The following is a 20323-nucleotide window of genomic DNA, read 5'->3' as shown; positions in this document are numbered from 1 at the left end:
GGCAGGGCCATTCTCCCTCCAGAGGCTGTAGTGGAGAATCTTTTCTTTGCTTCTTCCAGCATCTGGTGGCCACCCCAGATTTCTTGATTTGTGGCCGCACCACTCCAGTTTCTGCTTCTGTGGCCACATTGCCTTTTCCTCATCTTTGTGGGTCAAATCTCCTTTACCCCTGTCTTATAAGGATACATGTAATAGCATTTAGGACCCCATGGATAATCTGGGATAATCTGTCCATTTTAAAATATTTAAGTTAATCACATTTGCAAAGACCCTTTTTCCAAATAAGGTAACATTTACAGGTTCCAGGGATTAAGACTTGATATCTTTGGGACTACCATTCAGCCCACTATTTGCAGAATAGGAAGAAGCAACTCAGCAGACTATCTGCCCCCTGGTAGTGAGATCTGATTGACTTGCTGGCATCCAATTCCTTGTGAAAGTTGCCCAGAAATAAAGTCATGTGAACTTATACAGAAGATTTGGCCTTGTTCCTTAGGGAAGGATGCCTAGAGGTTTTAAATCTCAAATTGTGTAGTCAGGATTGAATGCTCAGAAATTGGCTGAGTGCCAAGCTATGCTACTCATAAGGGCAAAGATCCCAAAACAAAGGCATGTTAAGAACTCAAGTTGAAAAGCTTTGACTATTTTAGAAATAAGAAATTGTAGGCAGGACCAAAACCTGGTACAGAAGATTTATATGGTGTTTACTTCTTTTAAAGCTCAATTTCAAATGTGTATAAACTGTACATGTGACAGGGATTATATGCATAATAGTAATAAAACCTGTCTTTTTAAGTGTTTGCACTATATTAGGCACTAAGCAAAGCACATTATATACAATGTTTTGCTTTGGGAAAATTCAATATCATAAACTTCTGACTATAAACAAGCATAATGAGTTGATTCATTTTTGCTTTATAAAAAATTATATAATTAACTTTTTAGCATCCAACTTTCTTAAATATATTGGTGTTATATTGAAATTTATAAACGTTGAGTTTTAACAAATGCTTTTATTGTATGTAGTGTGAAAAAGTAAGTCAAAATGTTGGAGAGGAAAATGGCTAACGTCTGTTGAGCACCATGCCGGGCACTGTAAGCTAGGTGCCTCTATAGTATTAGGGTTCTGGTAGCCCCACTTAATTACTTCTTGGTCAGATGGCCTTCAACTACTTATGAACCTTTCTGGGCCTCAATTTTCCTCATCTAATTGTTGATGATAGATATATGACCCATCTATCTCCCAGAATCATTGTGAATGAAAAATTTTAAAAGTTAAATAAAAGTGCTTTGAAAGCTGCATATGTTTTGGACAGTTATATTATTATCTAAATCAAGACATAGTTTATTTTATCATTTTTAGAAAGATTATATAGCCCTCAAAATATTCTGGTATGATATAGGTAGTGACAGAGGAAGGGTAAAATATTACCAACTGTGCAAGCTGTGTGCTCAAAGAGTTCTTATTGATTATAGTGTTTGATGCTCACTGGTGAATGTATCATTTAAAAACTTGTCTGAGTGAATGTTGTTTTTCCATTTTAATTTTATACTTGAAAAATACAAGTCTAAATTACCCTTTAATAGGGTATATTAATGACATAGTTGCTTTTGGATAATTTTAAATGCATCTCCACCTGGAAGAAAAAAGAACAGTAAGAAAGCCCTTCAACTAGATGGTTCTTGTATAACAACTTCAGCTTTAGTGTATGCATGATTTTAATAATTACCTTTTGTCATTTTTCTAAGTGGTGCTATAAGGGTCATTGCATGTGGAAGAATGCTAATCAGCAAAAACAAGATGGCAATTGGGGGTCATGGACTAAATTCGGCTCCTGTTCTCGGACATGTGGAACTGGTGTTCGTTTCAGAACACGCCAGTGCAATAATCCCATGTGAGTATATCCTTGTAATTCTTGTTATTTTTGGAGAGACCAGAAAATACTTCAATATTATGTTATTAGTATTCTGTTTTATAAAGTGCATGTAACACACAGGGCAGGAAAAGAAATTGTTCACAGTTCATAAACCAGTCTGTGTTTTCGATACATCTCCATTTATCAATCTTGTGAGGAGCAGTCAGTGATGAAGATAAGAAGATCAAATTGAAGATTGAATATTTTTAAAGAAGTTGCTGTTCAGGAATATTAAGAAGCTGAACAAGGAAAGTAGGTCACTGTGCCCTAAGGGCGTGGGCATGGGCACTGCGAGATCGACTGCCAGAAGCAAGGGAGTGTCCAGGAGAGAGCGTTACCAAGCATACAGACTCTCTCTTCAGGGAGTGGAATGTGATTGCTTCAGAGGAAGGCAAAAGACAGATTGTGATAGAAGGCCAGATGACTGTTGGGGGAAAGTTATCTATTCATTCACTCAGACTACAGTTAGTGAATTCCCTATTGTGTGCTCAGCAATCTTTACGAAGAAAAAAACAACTGAATTATCACATTTAGAGGATTCTGCCTTGTCTAGGGTTTAATATGTGAGCAGCTTTTTCTCTCTGTTTCTGGCAGCAGGATGTCTCTGAGCACGTCTTTTGTAAGACTATCTGATGCCACATACCTGCCTTCCCAGGAAGAGATGATGGTGGTATTAGAAGTAACAAAGACAATAAAAATTAAAAGATCAGCCAAAGTTCATTATGAGCCAGGGTTGTTAGGAGTGCTTTAAATAATGTCAACTCATTTAATCTTCACAATTTTCCTCAAAGGAAGATACATTATTATTTGCATTTTACATATAAGGAAACCGAGCCATGGAGCGGTGACCAAAGTTTCTTTGAGCCGCATCTGCGTGTTTTATACATGGTAGCAAAATATCATTTTATTGATTCAATATACATGCTTTTTTTTTCTTACACACTTTTGCCATGCATTTAAAATATATGATTTGAAAAGCTGATTTAAGTTGAGCTTTGTGTTTTGTTTTATTTTTCCACCCAGCAGGGAGAGAAGGGTGCTTTTGGAAAGGGACTGAAATTAGGAAGTATGAGTTCATTCACTTTGTGCTGGCAGCCCAGAAACTTTGGCTTTCTGCCCTCAAGCACTGTGTCTGCAAGCTTCAACTGCTAGACAGAAGCCAAAAGGCCTTTTTAAATGTTGTCTTTTCTTTAGGCCCATCAATGGTGGTCAGGATTGTCCTGGTGTTAATTTTGAGTACCAGCTTTGTAACACAGAAGAATGCCAAAAACACTTTGAGGACTTCAGAGCGCAGCAGTGTCAGCAGCGTAACTCCCACTTTGAATACCAGAATACCAAACACCACTGGTTGCCATATGAACATCCTGACCGTGAGTAGCCTCCTGCTCTTCTTCCTGCTGTGTGGATGGTTACTCACAGTTTAAGCTTTGCCAGCACCAACCCCATGGACTCTTGATCCCTACGTGGTAACTTAGGAAACTTGGTGCTTATAGGAGTAGGTTCTCCTGGGTTTCTAAGAATAAGGCTTAAATACCCTTTCTCTAAAGAGGTAAGAATTGTGCAATAGTTCCTGGCAAGCAGCACTATCACCATCAGTGGTGAAAAGACCAGTGGAAAGGAACGCCTGGGAGAGATGTTGGAATTCCTGATTCAACCGAAATCCCTCTACTAGGAAGTACTTCTGGAATATTGTGATCTTCCCTTTCTGAACCAGAGAAAAATATAGTTCTTTGAAAATTGAGTCAGGACCAAGAGAAAGATCATTATTTAATAACAAAAGATACCTTATAACCTTTTACTTTTTTACTATAGTTTAAAAAATGTATTTGGAAATTTTCTTTTAATGTTTCACTTCTTACTTCTGAATTTTTGGTTAAATATGTCCAAGTGGCAACTTTTTGCCATACTTCTTGTTTGAGTGAATGAAAGGAAATAGTTATATGATTACATACACTACTGGTTTCAGTTCAAATCCACGTTAAAGGAAAGAGGAATACACGTAAGAATTCAAAGTTGCAATGCATTAAGAAGAAATGCGTTGTTTTTATCTATTTTGGTGAAGTGAGTTGCATCCTGTAAGAGGCAAAAACTATGTTAGATGATTGAATCAAATCAGAGACATTCTTTCAGTGCTCTAATATTACAAAAACTAAACTGGTTTTGAATTAAAATTTATTTAAGAGCTATGTTGAAATCTAGGGTTGCCCGGGGCAGTCCCAGTTTATACCTGTTGTTCCTGCTCAGTTATTACTAGAGCCCCTTTTCTAGTTTAGATGACAAATTATATGGTCACCTTAGCTAAAACAAATATGTCAAATGTACATACTTTTCTCCTTACTCCTTATTTTATTTGTTTATACAGTATTCCTTTTGTTTTCAGGAAATCACATTGAAATCTTATATTTAAAAATAAAATAAACTATGGTGTTCAAACATTCCATTTTATGTAAATAGTTAATTTTATCCTCCATCTTATGCAGCCAAGAAAAGATGCCACCTTTATTGTCAGTCCAAGGAGACTGGAGATGCTGCTTACATGAAACAACTGGTGCATGATGGAACGCGCTGTTCTTACAAAGATCCATATAGCATATGTGTGCGAGGAGAGTGTGTGGTAAGTTCAAATTGCTTCCCCAAAGGCTTTCTACGTTATCTACGTTTACTGTCATTCATCTGCACATTTTTAATTTTTTTAACTGTTTTATCTTTGAAATCACATTATAGTAAGTGTCTATGAATAGTTCGGTAGCTAAAATAAATTTGAGAGACATTATACTTTCTCAAATCAAACTTTGGTCACTGGCAGAATCAAGGTTTAAATAATTTTCCTAATTTCCAGCCAAATGCCTTCTCTAAGTAACTCTGAGGTCTCTAGGTTGGGAATACAAATTGGTAATAATGCATTTGCTTCGGGTATTTTAGTGGCCATCTACTGTTAAAATACAAGGTCTTTTTAAAAATAATCAGTGCTAAGTATATTTAATATTTTGTTGTAAAGATAATAAGACATTTCTTTCTCACCTTCCAATCAATTCTAAATTTAAAAGCTAAATTTCACATTAGAACAAAAGTAGTAGAGAAGCAAACATGTTTTTTTGCTCCATTTAATCTCGTTAAAAATGCATTTTATTTCTTGTGTTCATAGTTAAAAATTGATATGAAATTATCTTATTAACTGAAACACTGCTCCTGACATATATTTCCTTTATACTTCATCAAAACTGAAGTGCTGTATTAATGAGTCTAAAGTAATTGAGCTTACATTTTCCTGAAAGCATAGTATGTCTTGTTCAGCTTCTACCTGCCATGGTACCTAGTACATTAAACGTAAGTGTTGTCTTTATTTTCCCTGCCACCTTTCATCCCATACTTTTGAGTGCAGTAATGTATTGTATATCATTATTCTACAGTGATTTACATTAAGAACATGGCTTGGTTCAGAAAACCTTCAGTATTTTCCTGTTTCAAGGGAAAATGTAAATTCTTCCTGGTATTCAAGTCTTCTGCAGTCTGTTCAATGCAGATTTTTCACTGTTCTTTCCTTATCATGAAACACTAACCTTCCATTGGTTTAAATATGGGTTTAGATATTGACCTCTGCACCCACTTTCCATGAACATACAACTTCTCTGGCTTTGTTGTAACTCGTCTGCTCTCCTGAAATGCTTTTCTATTCTGTGTTTCTTTGGCCCCTGTGAAAGTCTTCACTACTCTTGTGAAGTTTTATCTCACATCATAACCATCTTTTAAAGATTGCACTAATATACAACTCACTCTATTATCCATCATCATAAATGTCAGAGCAGCAAGGGAAAAGCACTGTCTTGTTTTTTTGTCTCCTCAGCATCAGCTACATCTGTTTTCATTACATGTGTGTTTGATGACTATGACAATTTAAAATGGTGTAAATATTTCATTGGACTGGAGGAAATATTTTCTTTATTACTTAGGGTACAAGTCATTTGGTTTCCCATTTTTTTTAAAAAAACTGAGGTATTAAAAATTATGACTACAGTGGCAGTTTGCTGTAAATTGGCTGACTGTGGGCCATGGGCCATGACTGAACAAAGGGTTCATCATTCTCTGGGATGTTGACCACTACTGAGCACATAAAAATTAGCCACATTTGACATCTTCTCTCTCCAGAAAGTGGGCTGTGATAAAGAAATTGGTTCTAATAAGGTTGAGGATAAGTGTGGTGTCTGTGGAGGAGATAATTCCCACTGTCGAACCGTGAAGGGGACATTTACCAGAACTCCCAGGAAGCTTGGTAAGATGAGGTCTCTCGTGAATTTAGTATTCTTCTCTGTGATTTGTACTTTTTGAGGCTTCTTCTTGTAGAAATGCAGCATTTTCTCTATAAACATAACCAAAATTTAGCTGCTGATTTATTGTTATTCAGATTACCTTTTAAGGAACTTAAAAAAAAAAAGAAATCACTTTGAATGAATTCATACTCCCTAGCGTCAATGATGAAAAAAATATATACTAAATTTAGAAAAGAAACAAGTAAAATCAGTATCAGTTATACTAGCTAGCTAAAATCTGTGTTTTATTTTACATTTTTAATAAAATGCAGATTGAATTATTAGAATTGGTGTTTATTTTGAATTCCTGTTGCACATAAATTATTGATCAGGAGTTTAAAAATTACAAAATTTTAGATGCAACTTTTAAAATATCACATTAGTTTTACTTATTTTAAAAGTGAACAATTTTATCCTGTTTATAAATCTAGGAATCTTGGATCTGTATTTCACATAATTTTAAAAAATTTAAACAAAATTGAGGTACAACCAAAAACTAACCTGAGATGTAATTGCTCATCTCTATAAATGTTTATGCTTGTTACATAGTCAATAACTTGAATTTAGACATACACTGAAGGTTCAAAGGTGGAACAAAAAGCTGTCTTCATGCATCAAATAATAGGCAAAATTATCCATAGTTTAATAATATTCACTGGAATTTTCATAAAAGATTTGTATACAAACATTTATTACTGAATAATTTCTTGAGTTTGTATCAGATATTATCCAGTTATTCAATAAGGATTTATTGGGCAAATGTTTCTGGGAATTCAGCACTTAAAGATAAATTTGATGTGGTGTTTGCTCAAGAAGATTTTGATGTCTTCCAAAGAGCCGTTGGCATCTTATAAAATCATGAAAGTAAAAAAACAAATAAATATGGTTTACATTAAGTAAATTGTCATTGGGGTAACTTTTCCTTTTATAAAAAAGTTAGTCTTCATCCAAATGAAATAATTCTCTTAGTTTTTTTTTTTTTTAATTCCCATTATACCCCAGCTACCTAACTCAATTACTAGGAGACTATATTCTAATGTTTTTCTTGTTACTGATGTCTTTGCTATTCCTGTGTTATAAATTACCACGTTTTGTACTTTGAAAATTGTTAAAAAGCAAATATTGCTATTTCTGACTGATTGCATTATTAAAGCAAAGAGAAATATAATTATATACATGTATTATGTTTCAGTGGAGTCAAATGTAATTTTCTTCATCTTGCTGTGAAATAATACACTGTGCTTTCTTTATTGGAGTTACATTTTATTCTTTTCTTTTGGATGTAAAATAATTCATTTTGTTGTATTTCCACAGTGAATTAATGTAAAGGAAAGGTTTTGCCATGTTCATTCATTCTATATTATGTATGATATAAGGTATTGGTACTGTTTTTCAGATAGTTCAAACATTATGCTAAACTTGCAAATCAAGGCCAAAAGAACATTAGAAAATTTTCATCTGTCATACCAATTCAAACCTTTCAAAGATAATCTAACATCCATATCTTTGCACTAATATTGTCATCATAGTGATTTAATAGACTAATTAACCTTTTCCAACAGGAAAACATTTAAGCAAGAGGTGCCATAAAGAATTGAAGTTGCTGGAAAATGAAATCTGCAAGTATTCAACTTCAAATCATCTACTTAGTCTTACTTTCATGCTTAGTCTTACTTTCATTGACTATTAACAGTTTATTGGCATTATCTATTACAAATGCATTGTGACTTCAACACATGAACTTACAGAACATATTTTATATCTTGCCTAATAAAATATATGACTTATGGGATAGTCAATGAAACAACAAGACTTTGATAAACATGAACCCTCCACTAATTAAAGACATTCTATTTAAGGGAAGACAAGAGGCGCTTTCACTTTACCCAAAGGAGCTCGTAATATTTCTCTTGCTGAAACAAGAGAAGCTAAAAACGTACTGGGTAAGTTGTAGCAAACTGCAGAAAGATGGGCATCCATAAATGGCATCAAGCTGTTTTGCTGTACTTGGCATCTTAAGCATGTTCCTTGTAGCCACTGTGTACTCAGGCAAACATGGTACATTTCATGTGTTAGACTTTACCCCAGGCTAAAGTTGCTGAACACCCTGATCCCAAAAGGACACTAATAAATATTGTGAAAAAGTTAAGTAAATCTATTCATAGGTATATATTATTATACATATACAAATGACAAAAACACTTGTTTTTTCTTATTTCATCAATAATTGTGGATTGATAACTGGATTTCTGTTAATACTCTCTATAGAATATGTACTGGATGTTTCATAATGTATTGAAGGTGTAGGTTACATAATCATCTTGTATTCATTTATTTGTATGATAATGAGATGTATAACATCTGTTCTAATTGACCTGACTATTGTCAGGTCATAATATTTATGATTTATGGTCATAATATTAATTCTAAATGATTGTAATATAATTTTTAGGACATGCGATAGTATCAACATAGTATGTGATATATGACATTTACAGTAATAGGAATGATATATGATTTTAAAACCCAAAGCAACGAATTAAGCATATTGATTTTCTTATTTCTGGCTTAGGAGGTTTTGAGGTTAGGGTGCATATAAAGGCAATGCATAACACAATTTGCATACATTTTCCAACTAAGTGGTTTAAAATACATGTTGTCTATTTGGTTAAAATAGTCCCATCATAAAACTTGTCTCAAGCTTTCAAATTAATACTGATCACAAGAAAAATGAAAGCACTGATTTTTCTGTTGTAACTCCTTTAGAATAAAGAAGTCTTTAAATATGAAAATATTTTAATAATTAGAAGTTTAGCTATCTATACTTCCCTCTTAGACTTTTAAAGTAACATGTAAGCAGATAACTTATCCCAAAAAGTTTACCACTTAAGTGAACTTTCACTAAAAATTGACTCCACTTCAAAAGGATGGTTTAGAAAACTAGAATCACACAGAGGGACACAGGAAAGTATAGTATTTGCCTGAATTGTTGTTGACATCATTTGAAGGTCAACACAAGATAAGTGACTAATACGTTGGTAACAAGATTAACTTTTTTCCCTCTTTAATAAAAAAAAAGTTTCCTCTAATTTCATGTTGGATGTCACAAAAGCTACCAATGCTTTGAAGTTAATTTCTGAAACTGCTTCTTTAAATTTATGGATGCCCTCTTCTGCACGCAGAAGCAGTAAGAATATAGTGCTCAACTAACCATGGTTGTTGCTTTTGTTTTCTTCTTTGCTTCCTACAATATTTACTACACATGCAAAGGGTACCTTAAGATGTTTGATATACCCCCTGGGGCTAGACATGTGTTAATCCAAGAAGACGAGGCTTCTCCTCATATTCTTGGTAAGTGTTTCTGTCTGCTGTCTCTGCTTTAACATGCACTGAAACATTGAAATGTCAAAGAAATCATAAATATAGATATGCGTATATGTACATATATGTGCGTACGTATATGTACATATATGCGCATATGTATATGTACATATAAGTGCATACGTATATGTAAGAATCAAAATAATATCTAAATGCATTAATTGAATGTTATGTAGGGGTTTTTTTTGGTCATTTCTCCCAACTATGCTTACTTTAAAACAAGAAATATTAAAAAAATAGAGCTTTAATTTTGTATAGAAACTGGGGTTGGTTCCTAATTATATGAGGGAAAAAATCATTTGACAAGCTTATATTTCTCATACACTTTTAGCTCTGTAATAAGGAATAAGAAAATAAATATGTTAATAAAATCCACTAAATCAAGGAATATCAGAAAAATTCATCATACTTATGTTTACAAATAAATTCTGATATTTTGGTTGATCCAATACTGTACATATCCTTATTTTTATTGTGTTTTACATTCTTTGAAAAGCAACCACAGGTGAATTTTACTAATCTAATCTTAAATTATTCCAATATCTGACATGTGTCAGGTTTTTGACTGGCACATGCAGATCCATTTGCCACAGAGAGTTGATTATAATTTCCACAAGGAGTTTTTTTTTCTTTTATGAGAAGATTACATGGAAATGTCACTTGAAAGAGGTTTAAATTTAAATTATATAGACAAGTATAAACATAACTTTCCTATTCCTTGGCCTATAAGAACACTAAGATAATTTCTGAAGCTAAGACATCACATATCAACTCCATGAAAATTTGTAGCAAATCGTTTTATTTCAGTTGTGACTTTAAAAAATGAATTGTTTTATGCTGTTTCATAGAATTTTTAAACACATTTAAATTATGTTCACTAGTAAATGTCATAATAGTCTAGCAGTCAGCTATAGTTCTCTCTCCAGTATTTAAAATTCCTTATTTTTCATCCTGGAATTCATATTAATGTCCTTGGAAAAAATAGACCAGTTTAAAGCCCAAGAGGAATAAATACATTTAATTAAAATTACTTATGTTTTCCACTCATTTTCAATAATGGTAGTAACATGAAATTTTGCTTTCTAATGTAACATTGTATGCTGATAAACAAATCTAAAATTTAAAATCCCATTCATTACTTTTTACTCACTAAGCCAGAATTTTATTTCATTTTATAATATGTAATAAATGTATACTACATTAAGAATTCCATTAGCAGTAAGCAGCTTTTTCTAAATATATGAGTAGGTAACATGGCTCTGGAATTTTACAATCATGAGAACTAAATTGTTGGCCTCAAAAATTACTTCAACTATGTTGGATGACTATAAATATTTTGACCAACTTTTAAAAAATGCAATAAATAAACCATTACGTTGTATGCTATCCTAGCATAAATTGTTTCTATCAATTATTGAAAAACTAGCTATCATTTTCAAAATATTCCCAGTTTGCTAAGGAAATATATAGGATAAGTGATTTAGAAACTATTAACCTCTTTGACAATGTTTTCAAATGGGAATATTTGCAAACATTATTTTTGCCTATTTAACCATCTTGCCATATTTTTGACTAGTTAGGAATGCTTCTTGAGAGTTTTGAATGCCTAATCAAGACAATGGGAATAGTATCAGAACTAACACCCATTTTGATTGCTTTCTACTAATACAGAAATATGGTCATTGATTTGTAGAAAGGATATACATGCTGTGAATCTTCAGCACTTAATATGATAAAATAAAATGTATGCTGGTTACTCATTTTTCTTCCTTTAGCTATTAAGAACCAGGCCACAGGCCATTATATTTTAAATGGCAAAGGGGAGGAAGCCAAGTCGCGGACCTTCATAGATCTTGGTGTGGAGTGGGATTATAACATTGAAGATGACATTGAAAGTCTTCACACTGATGGACCTTTACATGATCCTGTTATTGTTTTGGTATGTGGCATTATGGGCTCATGGTATAGTTGGCTCAGCTTATTTTATAATTAACTTATCTGAAAACATTTTTACCTTGAACATTAAATGTACTTTGAACATTGAAAAATGAGTTGCTTTTTAAAATAATTCCATTTATCTTCCCCCCTACTCTTTGTGCAATGTTTTCATGTAATTTATTATATATACATTATAAACTGAATAATGCAGCATTCTGATTTTTGACTTAAATAATCAGGTATCTTTTAAAGACAACACTAAAAGTAGATTTTTGTATTTACCCACATATTTACCATTTCGTATGTTTTTCATTCTACTTTGTACATCTAACGTTCCATCTAGTATCATTTACCTTCAGTATAAAGATCTTCCTTTAGCATTTCTTGTGGTGTGGGTGTATTGGCAAGTAATTCTCTCAGCTTTCAATGATCTGAAAATATATTTAATTCACTCTTTTTTTGAAGGATATCTTTACTAGATATAGAATTTGAGTTGCTAGTTTTTTGGTTTTTTATTTCCTTTTTTCCCTTCTTTCAGCACTGTGTTTTTATGATCTCGCAGCGAGTTCCAAGGGTTTGGGGGCTGATCAAAGAAAAAGATATGGCCACAAGGTGGCAGTAGCACACACACACTTTATTTGGGCTAGGCCTCAGCTGGTTTGCAAGTGGGGCCACTACCCAGAGGAGAGAAGGGCAAGGGAACTTCTGAGAAAGGGGAATCTGAGGTGGTTTATGTGCCTAGGTGGTGTCATTCAGCAGCACAGCAGAGAGTCTGTGGGTCAGAAGGCTCCAAGGGAGGCAGCTGCGTGAGGTCCTTATAGCCGGAAGGTCTTATTCATGTCTAGCAGATGTTGGATGCAGTTTCCTAGAGCTGTGCAAAGCAGGCAGTCCCCGAATGGCTAAAACTCCCTCATTTGGGCAGCGTTGAAAACAACTGGATGTATAAAAGTTTGTGTTTGGCAGCAGAGGGCTTTTGAGCTAACAGATCTCAGCCTCAGCCTGCTGTGAAGAAATAACCTAGGGGCCAATATACAGGAGCCCTCTTTTACTCATTTATACAGCACTTGCCTTCCAGAATCCATCATTTATGAAGAGAAGCCTCATTTATATTGCTGCGCTGAGTGTAATGTGTCAGTTTTCTCTGGCTGCTTTTTAAGATTTTTCTCTTCATCTTTTTGTTTTGTCTTGTTGGTTTAGCAGTTTGACTGCGATATACTCAGTTTACCGTGTTCTTTGTATGTCTTATGCTTGGGGTTCACTGACAATCTTGGCTTTGTAGGTTGATGTTTTTGACCAAATTTGGGTAAATTTCCCATGATGTGTTCTAGTTAATTGTTTTTCCCAAACCCTCACCCCCACCCCATCTTTCTCTTCTTTACTCCTAGGATGCACTTAAATCAGTTGAAATTATTCTATGAGTCTCAGGCTCTGTTCATCCTTTTATAATCTTTTTTAAAATACATTTTTTCAGATCGGATTATTCCTTTTGAGCTCTAAGTCACTGTTTCTCTTAGGTGATCTCCAATCTGTCCTTGAGCCTATCCAGTAAATTTTTCATATCAGATGGTGCGCTTTTCTTTTCTAGAATTTCCATTTGGTTCTTTTTTTTTTTTTTAATTTCCATTTGTCGGCTGCATTTTTCATAATGTTCACTCATAACATCTAAGTTACCCTTTAAGTTCTGGGTCTTCACGTTGTCTTTTTTTTTATGGATCACATTCCTGCTTCTTTTTTTCTTGTACACTCAACATTTTAGAAGATAAATTGTAAGGCGTCTGGTTTTGTTCTGGCAGGCAGTTAAGTTATTGTCAGATCATCCTGATCCTTTAAGGCCTGGTTTTATTCTTCCTTACAGCTAGTCTATTTCAGTGTTGTCCTTCTTCCCATGGTGTGGCCTTTCATGGTGCCAGGCTCAGCCCTGCCTGGTTTCTAGTATCTCTGTCCCACTCCCAGCACCCCCTTTGTGGACTGCCTGGTGTCTTGGCCTGGGCATACACAGACCAACCCTCAGTCATGGACCCATGTAGATTTCTAGGTGATCTCTCTAAGCAGGCCCCTCTTCTTTAGTGCCCGGCTCTGAAAGTTCCAAACTCTAATCTAGCTCCTCCACTCAGTCAGACAGCTGGGCTGGGTTTGGGCTCATCCTCCCTGTGCCAGGGTCCAGAACCTGGCCCTTGTCAGGAATAAGACCTGGCTTGTTTCTCTTCTTACAAGGATTAGTGTCCTTTGTCATGTCTTCCACTGCCAAAAAAAAAAAAAAAGTTTCTGCAAATATTTTGCCCAGTTTTATAGCTTTTAATATCAGGACGGCAACTCCATTACTCCCTCATGGATGAAAACAGAAGACATTTACTTGATTTGAAATTTATTTTTAGTTTCTGTTTTATACAGAATTTTTATTTATTGGATTTCCTATAAAATATTATACTTAAGTTAAATTGCTCCCCTCAATTTTTAGGGTTTTTTTCCTCTGAAAATTAGTTCCATTTTGAAATATCTGTTCAAATCTTTTGCCCATTGCTAAAGTTGTTATATTTTCTTTTTGTTGACTTTCGAGAGCTCTTTGTATATTCAAGTCCTCTGTGAAATACATGATTTGCAAATGTTTCCTTCCAGTCCATAGGTTGTCTTTTCATTCTTTTAGTAATTTCTTTCATGGAGCAAAATATTTTAGCTTTATCGAAGTCCAATTTTTAAATGTTTTCTTCTGTGGATCAAGATTTTGGTGTTATGAAAATTTTTTTTTTGTCTAATCCAGCATCAAAACATTTTCTCCTACATTTTTTTTTGTAACTGTTTTAGAGTTATACATTTTACATTTAGGTATATGTATCACTTGGGGTTAATTTTGTATGAAGTGTTAGGTCCTTATTTTTGCATATGGATGTCTATATTAGTTATCTATTTTTGTAAAACAAATTACCCTCAAACTTAGTGGCTGAACACAAGCAATACTTACAGTTTCTGTGGAACATGTATCTGGACACCACTTAACTGGCTAGTTCTGGCATAGATTATCTGATGAGTTTGCTGTCAACTGTGGCTAGAGTCATCTCAGCTTGACTGGGGGTTACGGGTTACTCTGCTTCCAAGCTTAGTCACATGGTTGCTGAAAGGCCTCAGATGATTGTTCCCCAGCTTTTCCATGTGGTGGATAGCAGTCCATGATTCTTTACCACTTAAGCCTCTCCATAGGATGCTTATACGTCCTCACAATATGGCACTGACTTCCACTACAGCAAGTGACTCAAGTGAGCGAGAACATGGGACAGTGAAACCAAGACGGATTCTCAGTCGTTTTTTACCTAATGTTAGACAGATATATTTCTTAAACCATCCAATGTCCAGTGTTTTAGCACTATTTGTTAAAAGTCTGTCCTTTCTTTATTAAAATGCCTTTCAATTCTGTCAAAAATTAATTATCCACATTTATGTGGGTCTATTCTAGACTCTCATTCTGTTCCATAATAAAATATATATTAATTAAAGTTTTATTTAGATTATTTCAAATATGAATGATTGGAGGCCAGAAGCTCTATTTCACGCTGATATAATTACATTGTATTCTTTTCTAGCAACGTGAGTATCTGGCTTTAGAGACCTGATGCTTAACCATCATGATAGATGCTTCAAGACTTGCCCACTGATTATAATCTGACCACAGCAAGTGGTGTGGGCTGGAGGTACAAGAGGGAGATTTGTAGCTAGGAGACGAGGGTGTGGACAAGCCATGTTCTATCATTATGACATTGCTTTTCCATTCTGAGTCCTGGAACGTGGTGGCTAGGTGTCTGGGGCAAAGAGAATTAGATACCTGGCTAGAGTGTAAGGGTTGTTCGAACAGTGCTTGATTTTTAATGCTGTTTTAAAAACAAAGACAGAAAAAAGAGAATAAAAGCCAGATAACCAGATCCTCTACCCCCACTGGTTTTAGTATCACCTCATTTCTCAAACAAAAGGTAGTTCTAAAAATTTAGTTTGGAATACCAATGAATTGCACATTTCTCTCTTTGCATAATTAGTAAAATCCTATGAAAGCTACATGAAAATCAATTTTTTAAAAGACAACTTTGCCCTGAACAAAATTAAAAGGCAAGAGACAAACTGAGAAAATATTTGCAACTCATATTACAAAAAGGAATTCATATCTTTAGTACACAGATTAGGAGAGAAAAAATGTGTACAGTTCCAATAAAAACCAGGACAGTCATGCAATGTACAGTATTCAAAATATAAGTGAGTAATAAACTTAGGAAAATTAAACTTTATTAGTTATCAAATAAATAACAACTAAAATCATGATATTTTTCCCATCCAATTAATGAAGGTGAAAATTATGTAACATGTAGTGTCAAATGGCCACTTTCATACACTCTCATTATTAAAGTAACAATTGTTCTAACTGTTCCGGAGGACCGTTCATCAGTCTATCAGAAGAACTACAATTATAAAAAGTGTTTGTTCCCTTTAGTCTACTAAGAAACGCCAGAAATCCCCACAAAGGTTGGGAAAATTTCTAATCAATACAAATATTCAAGAGTTACCACACACTTATTAACAATAATACATAACACTTTTAGGATTACAGACTATGCTGACATTTAAAAGTATATTTTCTTTTTTTACGTTTTTTTTGTACAAGTGCAATTTAGCTACATTGATATCTTGCAGTGTGGTGAAGTCAGGGCCTTCAGTGCATCCATCACTGGAGCAATGCACATTGTACCCACCAAGCAAGTTCCCATCATTCAGCCCTCCATCCTTTCCCTCTGACCTGTCTGATTCTCCAATGACCATCATTCCACACTCCAAAAGCATGTTTTCAAAGAATATTTACTATTTTGAGAAATGTGCATAACATGTTACATGAAATAAACAAGGCCAGGAAAGTATATATGTCTGTACACACACACACTCTCACACACACACACAGAATACAAATATCTTGAGGGACTATCACAATAATAAAAGTGACTGGGTTTCTCTAGTTAGGTAGAATTATGATTTTTCATTTTCTTTATATTTTTCCATAATGTATATGTTTTCTGGAGGGAACATTACTATCTTTATCATCACAACAAAACAATTTCCTTTGAAGACAATTTTAAAATGCATTAAAATTTTTAAATTTAAATTTTAAATTTTAAAAATTCAAAAAATTTAAAAATTTTAATTTAAAAATTTTAATCCTTTAATTATAATTCTTTACATTTAAAAGTTAAAATCCTTTAAAAAGGAGATGGTATAATTTAAGGAAACATACAGTGAATCTTATAAAGTTATTATTTTTATAATACAAACTCTTACTCCTCAGTGTATGTATTTTTTAACACTTTTATGTTAAAAGTTTTATAGATATTTCATCTGTTTCTTAAACAGGGCACATTTGCACTATAGTTTATAGAAATAAAAACATTATAATTTTTGAAACTATTTGGAAGTTTTCAGTTTTAATAAGAGCAATATTCTGAAATATTTGTAATTTTACATTCAAAATTTAAAACCTTCAGGTGATTTACATATTGATTTCATGTGTATGTTAGATTATACCTCAAGAAAATGATACCCGCTCTAGCCTGACATATAAGTACATCATCCATGAAGACTCTGTACCTACAATCAACAGCAACAATGTCATCCAGGAAGAATTAGATACTTTTGAGTGGGCTTTGAAGAGCTGGTCTCAGTGTTCCAAACCCTGTGGTGGAGGTAACAATTGAACACATTTATTATATTAAAATGTAATGCATATAAAAACCAATCTTGCTTCTACCTTTATTGCTGTCTCTAATCGAGGCCACAATCTGAGAAACACCAAACATAACCATGAAAACATCAATACAGAACATTTTTACTGAAATCTCAGAATCACCAAATCATAGGATTCCTTTCATAACAGTGACAGACCTTAAAATCCTCTTGCCCTTTTCTCTCAGGTCCTTTGTCTTGCATTTACTGTACTGGTACCCTTAATCACTTTATTCTTCCCAAACTCCAAAACTCTCCCAAATTCAGTGTACTCTGGTCCTCACCTTTCTTTTTCCCTACTTTTACTTTCTGTATCTCTCTGCATTTCTACCAGAGTTAATAATAAAAGAGCTATGGTTACATGACTGTGTAACTGACTATGCTATGTATTTGAAACCAGATACTGTTCTAAATGCTTTATATATCAATGCATGAATACTCACAATGGCCCTACGCAGTTGGTACTATTGTTATCTCTGTTAAAGTGGTAGCAAAACTGAAACACACAGAAGATAATTTCCCAGAGCCCATAGGATTCAAACCCAGATAACCTGGCTTCTGAACACATGCTCTCACTCACTGCGCTGTGCTGTGTCCATTCCCTCTCCAGAGTCCATTAAGCTGGACTTAATGTTTCTCAATTTCTCCCATCATCCATTCCTCTAGTTCTAAACAAGTGCTCCATTACCAATTCCCCTCCATGGGCAGGAGAAGGCAAGAGGCTGTTACAAAAATGACAGCAAATAATTGAGAACAAAATTTGTATTAGGCAGTGCTTGTGTAAATTATTTATTTTATAATTTTAAGTTCAAGGCTGTATTTCTAAAGTGTTTTCTTGAGGGAGGCATACAATAGTTAATTATTTTAAATGACATCTCTTTATCCATTACAAAATGCTCATTTAATTTGGACCCTCCCTTCTGCTGTACTCTCAACATTTATTTGGTCATAATATTTGTCAGATATACCTTCTTCATATCTACCACATCTATTCCTTCTTCACCAGACTCCAATCACCACTTTGGGAGGGACGATTATTGCAATAGCCTTTTAACTAGTCAACTAATATTGATGTTCTTCTCTTCCTTAATTTACAGGATAATTTTTCTTGAATGAATGCATGAATGAATGGTAAAACTATATTATTTCCCAGATTAAAATCCTTCAGTCTTCTAATATGTTGCCCTGAAGACACAACATCACTTTATGTAGCATTCTTTCTAAAAATGAATCACTTGAATCTCATCATTAGAACACAATTAAACAGACCCAAACTGTGGAACATTTTATAAAACAAATGGTTTTTAAATTTCAAAAATAGTAAATGCCATAAGACAAAAAGAGGTTCAGTAATTATTTCTGATTGATGGAGGCTAGAGACATAACAGTTAAATGCAACATATCATCCTTGACTGGAAAAGGATTGCCATAAATAACATGATAGGGACAATTGAACATTTTTGAATAGGTCTGTGTGTTAGATAATAGCACTATATCTATGTTAAATGTCCTGATTTTAAGAATTATATTAGAGTTATATAAGAGAATGTACTTCTGAAATCTGTGCTTAAGTATTTAGGAGTGAAGGATCAGGATGTCCTCAACTTTCAAATGGTTCAGCAAAATTATATGTATATTTACACACATACACATACATAAAGAAATATAGCAAATGTGGTGACATAGTCACAAAAGATCAATCTAGATGCAAGGTATACAAATATTGTTTTTTCTTACAACTTTTGGATAGGTTTGAATTTTTTCAAATATATATACATAATTACAAATATAAAAGTTGATGTTTGAGAGACCGTCAGTAACTCCCTATAACCTTCAGGATAATGTCCAAAAACTTGTTAGACACTGAAGGCTTTCAAGATCTGATCCTTCCCTAACTCCTACCCTCTTCACACATGATTCTCTAGCCACATGAAGAAACCAAAGTTTTTCATATGTTATTTCCTTTGCTTGGAGAATAATTCTGCTTCATTTCCATTACCCCATACTATTTGAACTTCAGTATTCTGCTGAAGAAAAGTACTGATCCTCTAAGCTTTCCCCTCCCCTCCTCCAAGTTACAGATCTCTTCCCTCTGTGTTCCTTTGGTGCCCTCTACTGTAAGTTATTTACATAGTTTTCTAAAAGCCTACGTCACTAGATATTGTCACAGTGGTTTTCATATCTATCTCTCACACTAGACTGTGTATATTTAGAGTCTAGTTCTTTAATATGCATGCAGTTGCAATATTTATCAAATGTATTCTCTGAAAAGGTAAACGTTTTTGTTTATTTAATGTTCTTTGGGACCTTCAGCACCTATTGAAGTGTTGAATTGTATGCACTCAATACATATTTATTGAATGGATGAATAAATGTATGAATGAGTAAGTGAATAATCAAGTAACTAACAGCATGAAGAAGTGATTAAATCCAAAGAAATTTATTTCCTTTTCCAGGTTTCCAGTACACTAAATATGGATGCCGTAGGAAAAGTGATAATAAAATGGTCCATCGCAGCTTCTGTGAGGCCAACAAAAAGCCGAAACCTATTAGACGAATGTGCAATATTCAAGAGTGTACACATCCACTGTAAGCATTTATTTTAACTATCATATCTGGAGGTCAAAATCAGGACTTCACTGCCTTTAGCTCTTTTTAGTTTTGATTTTATTTTCAGTCAAAGCTCTATATAGACATGGTTTAAATAGTCAAGTCACTTCACAGGAATTATATAAAGCTGCAGTTCTGTGCCTTTCACCACATTCTTGTTCCTCAAAAACAACCACTTTCAACTGTTATATTTATTTTGATATTTGGTAATTACTTGCTTCCTTCTATCTAAGTCAAATGTTTTTGCTTCTATTCCTTGACTTTTTTTGGGAGGTAGGTTAGACATTATACGTTGAATTTTCACTGTGAAATCTGAAGATTGTATTATTTTATGACCACTCCGCAAATGCACACCCAGAGGCCACGCTTTTTCCTTCCCTGCTACTGCCATTACTGACCTAACATACCTTTTACTGATCGCAA

The 20323-nt window shown here is 33.9% G+C and overlaps 1 protein-coding gene across 2 annotated transcripts in view; it reads left to right on the top strand.

Moving 5' to 3' along the window:
- The window catches only part of ADAMTS3 (ADAM metallopeptidase with thrombospondin type 1 motif 3), a 281972-nt gene that overhangs the window by 248106 nt on the left and 13543 nt on the right, over positions 1-20323 (top strand). For both annotated transcript variants that reach the window (XM_054486086.1, XM_063663751.1), the window contains 8 exons: positions 1750-1895; positions 3111-3286; positions 4397-4530; positions 6063-6186; positions 9494-9574; positions 11380-11543; positions 17086-17251; positions 19747-19879. In XM_054486086.1, coding sequence (XP_054342061.1) covers positions 1750-1895; positions 3111-3286; positions 4397-4530; positions 6063-6186; positions 9494-9574; positions 11380-11543; positions 17086-17251; positions 19747-19879 — 1124 coding nt within the window. The remainder of the gene's footprint in view (positions 1-1749; positions 1896-3110; positions 3287-4396; positions 4531-6062; positions 6187-9493; positions 9575-11379; positions 11544-17085; positions 17252-19746; positions 19880-20323) is intronic.

Source organism: Pongo pygmaeus, chromosome 3 (assembly GCF_028885625.2).
Source record: "Pongo pygmaeus isolate AG05252 chromosome 3, NHGRI_mPonPyg2-v2.0_pri, whole genome shotgun sequence".
NCBI classification, from domain to species: Eukaryota; Metazoa; Chordata; class Mammalia; order Primates; family Hominidae; genus Pongo; species Pongo pygmaeus.
Note: the sequence above shows the minus strand (reverse complement) of the source record. Positions and strands in the feature narration are given on the sequence as shown.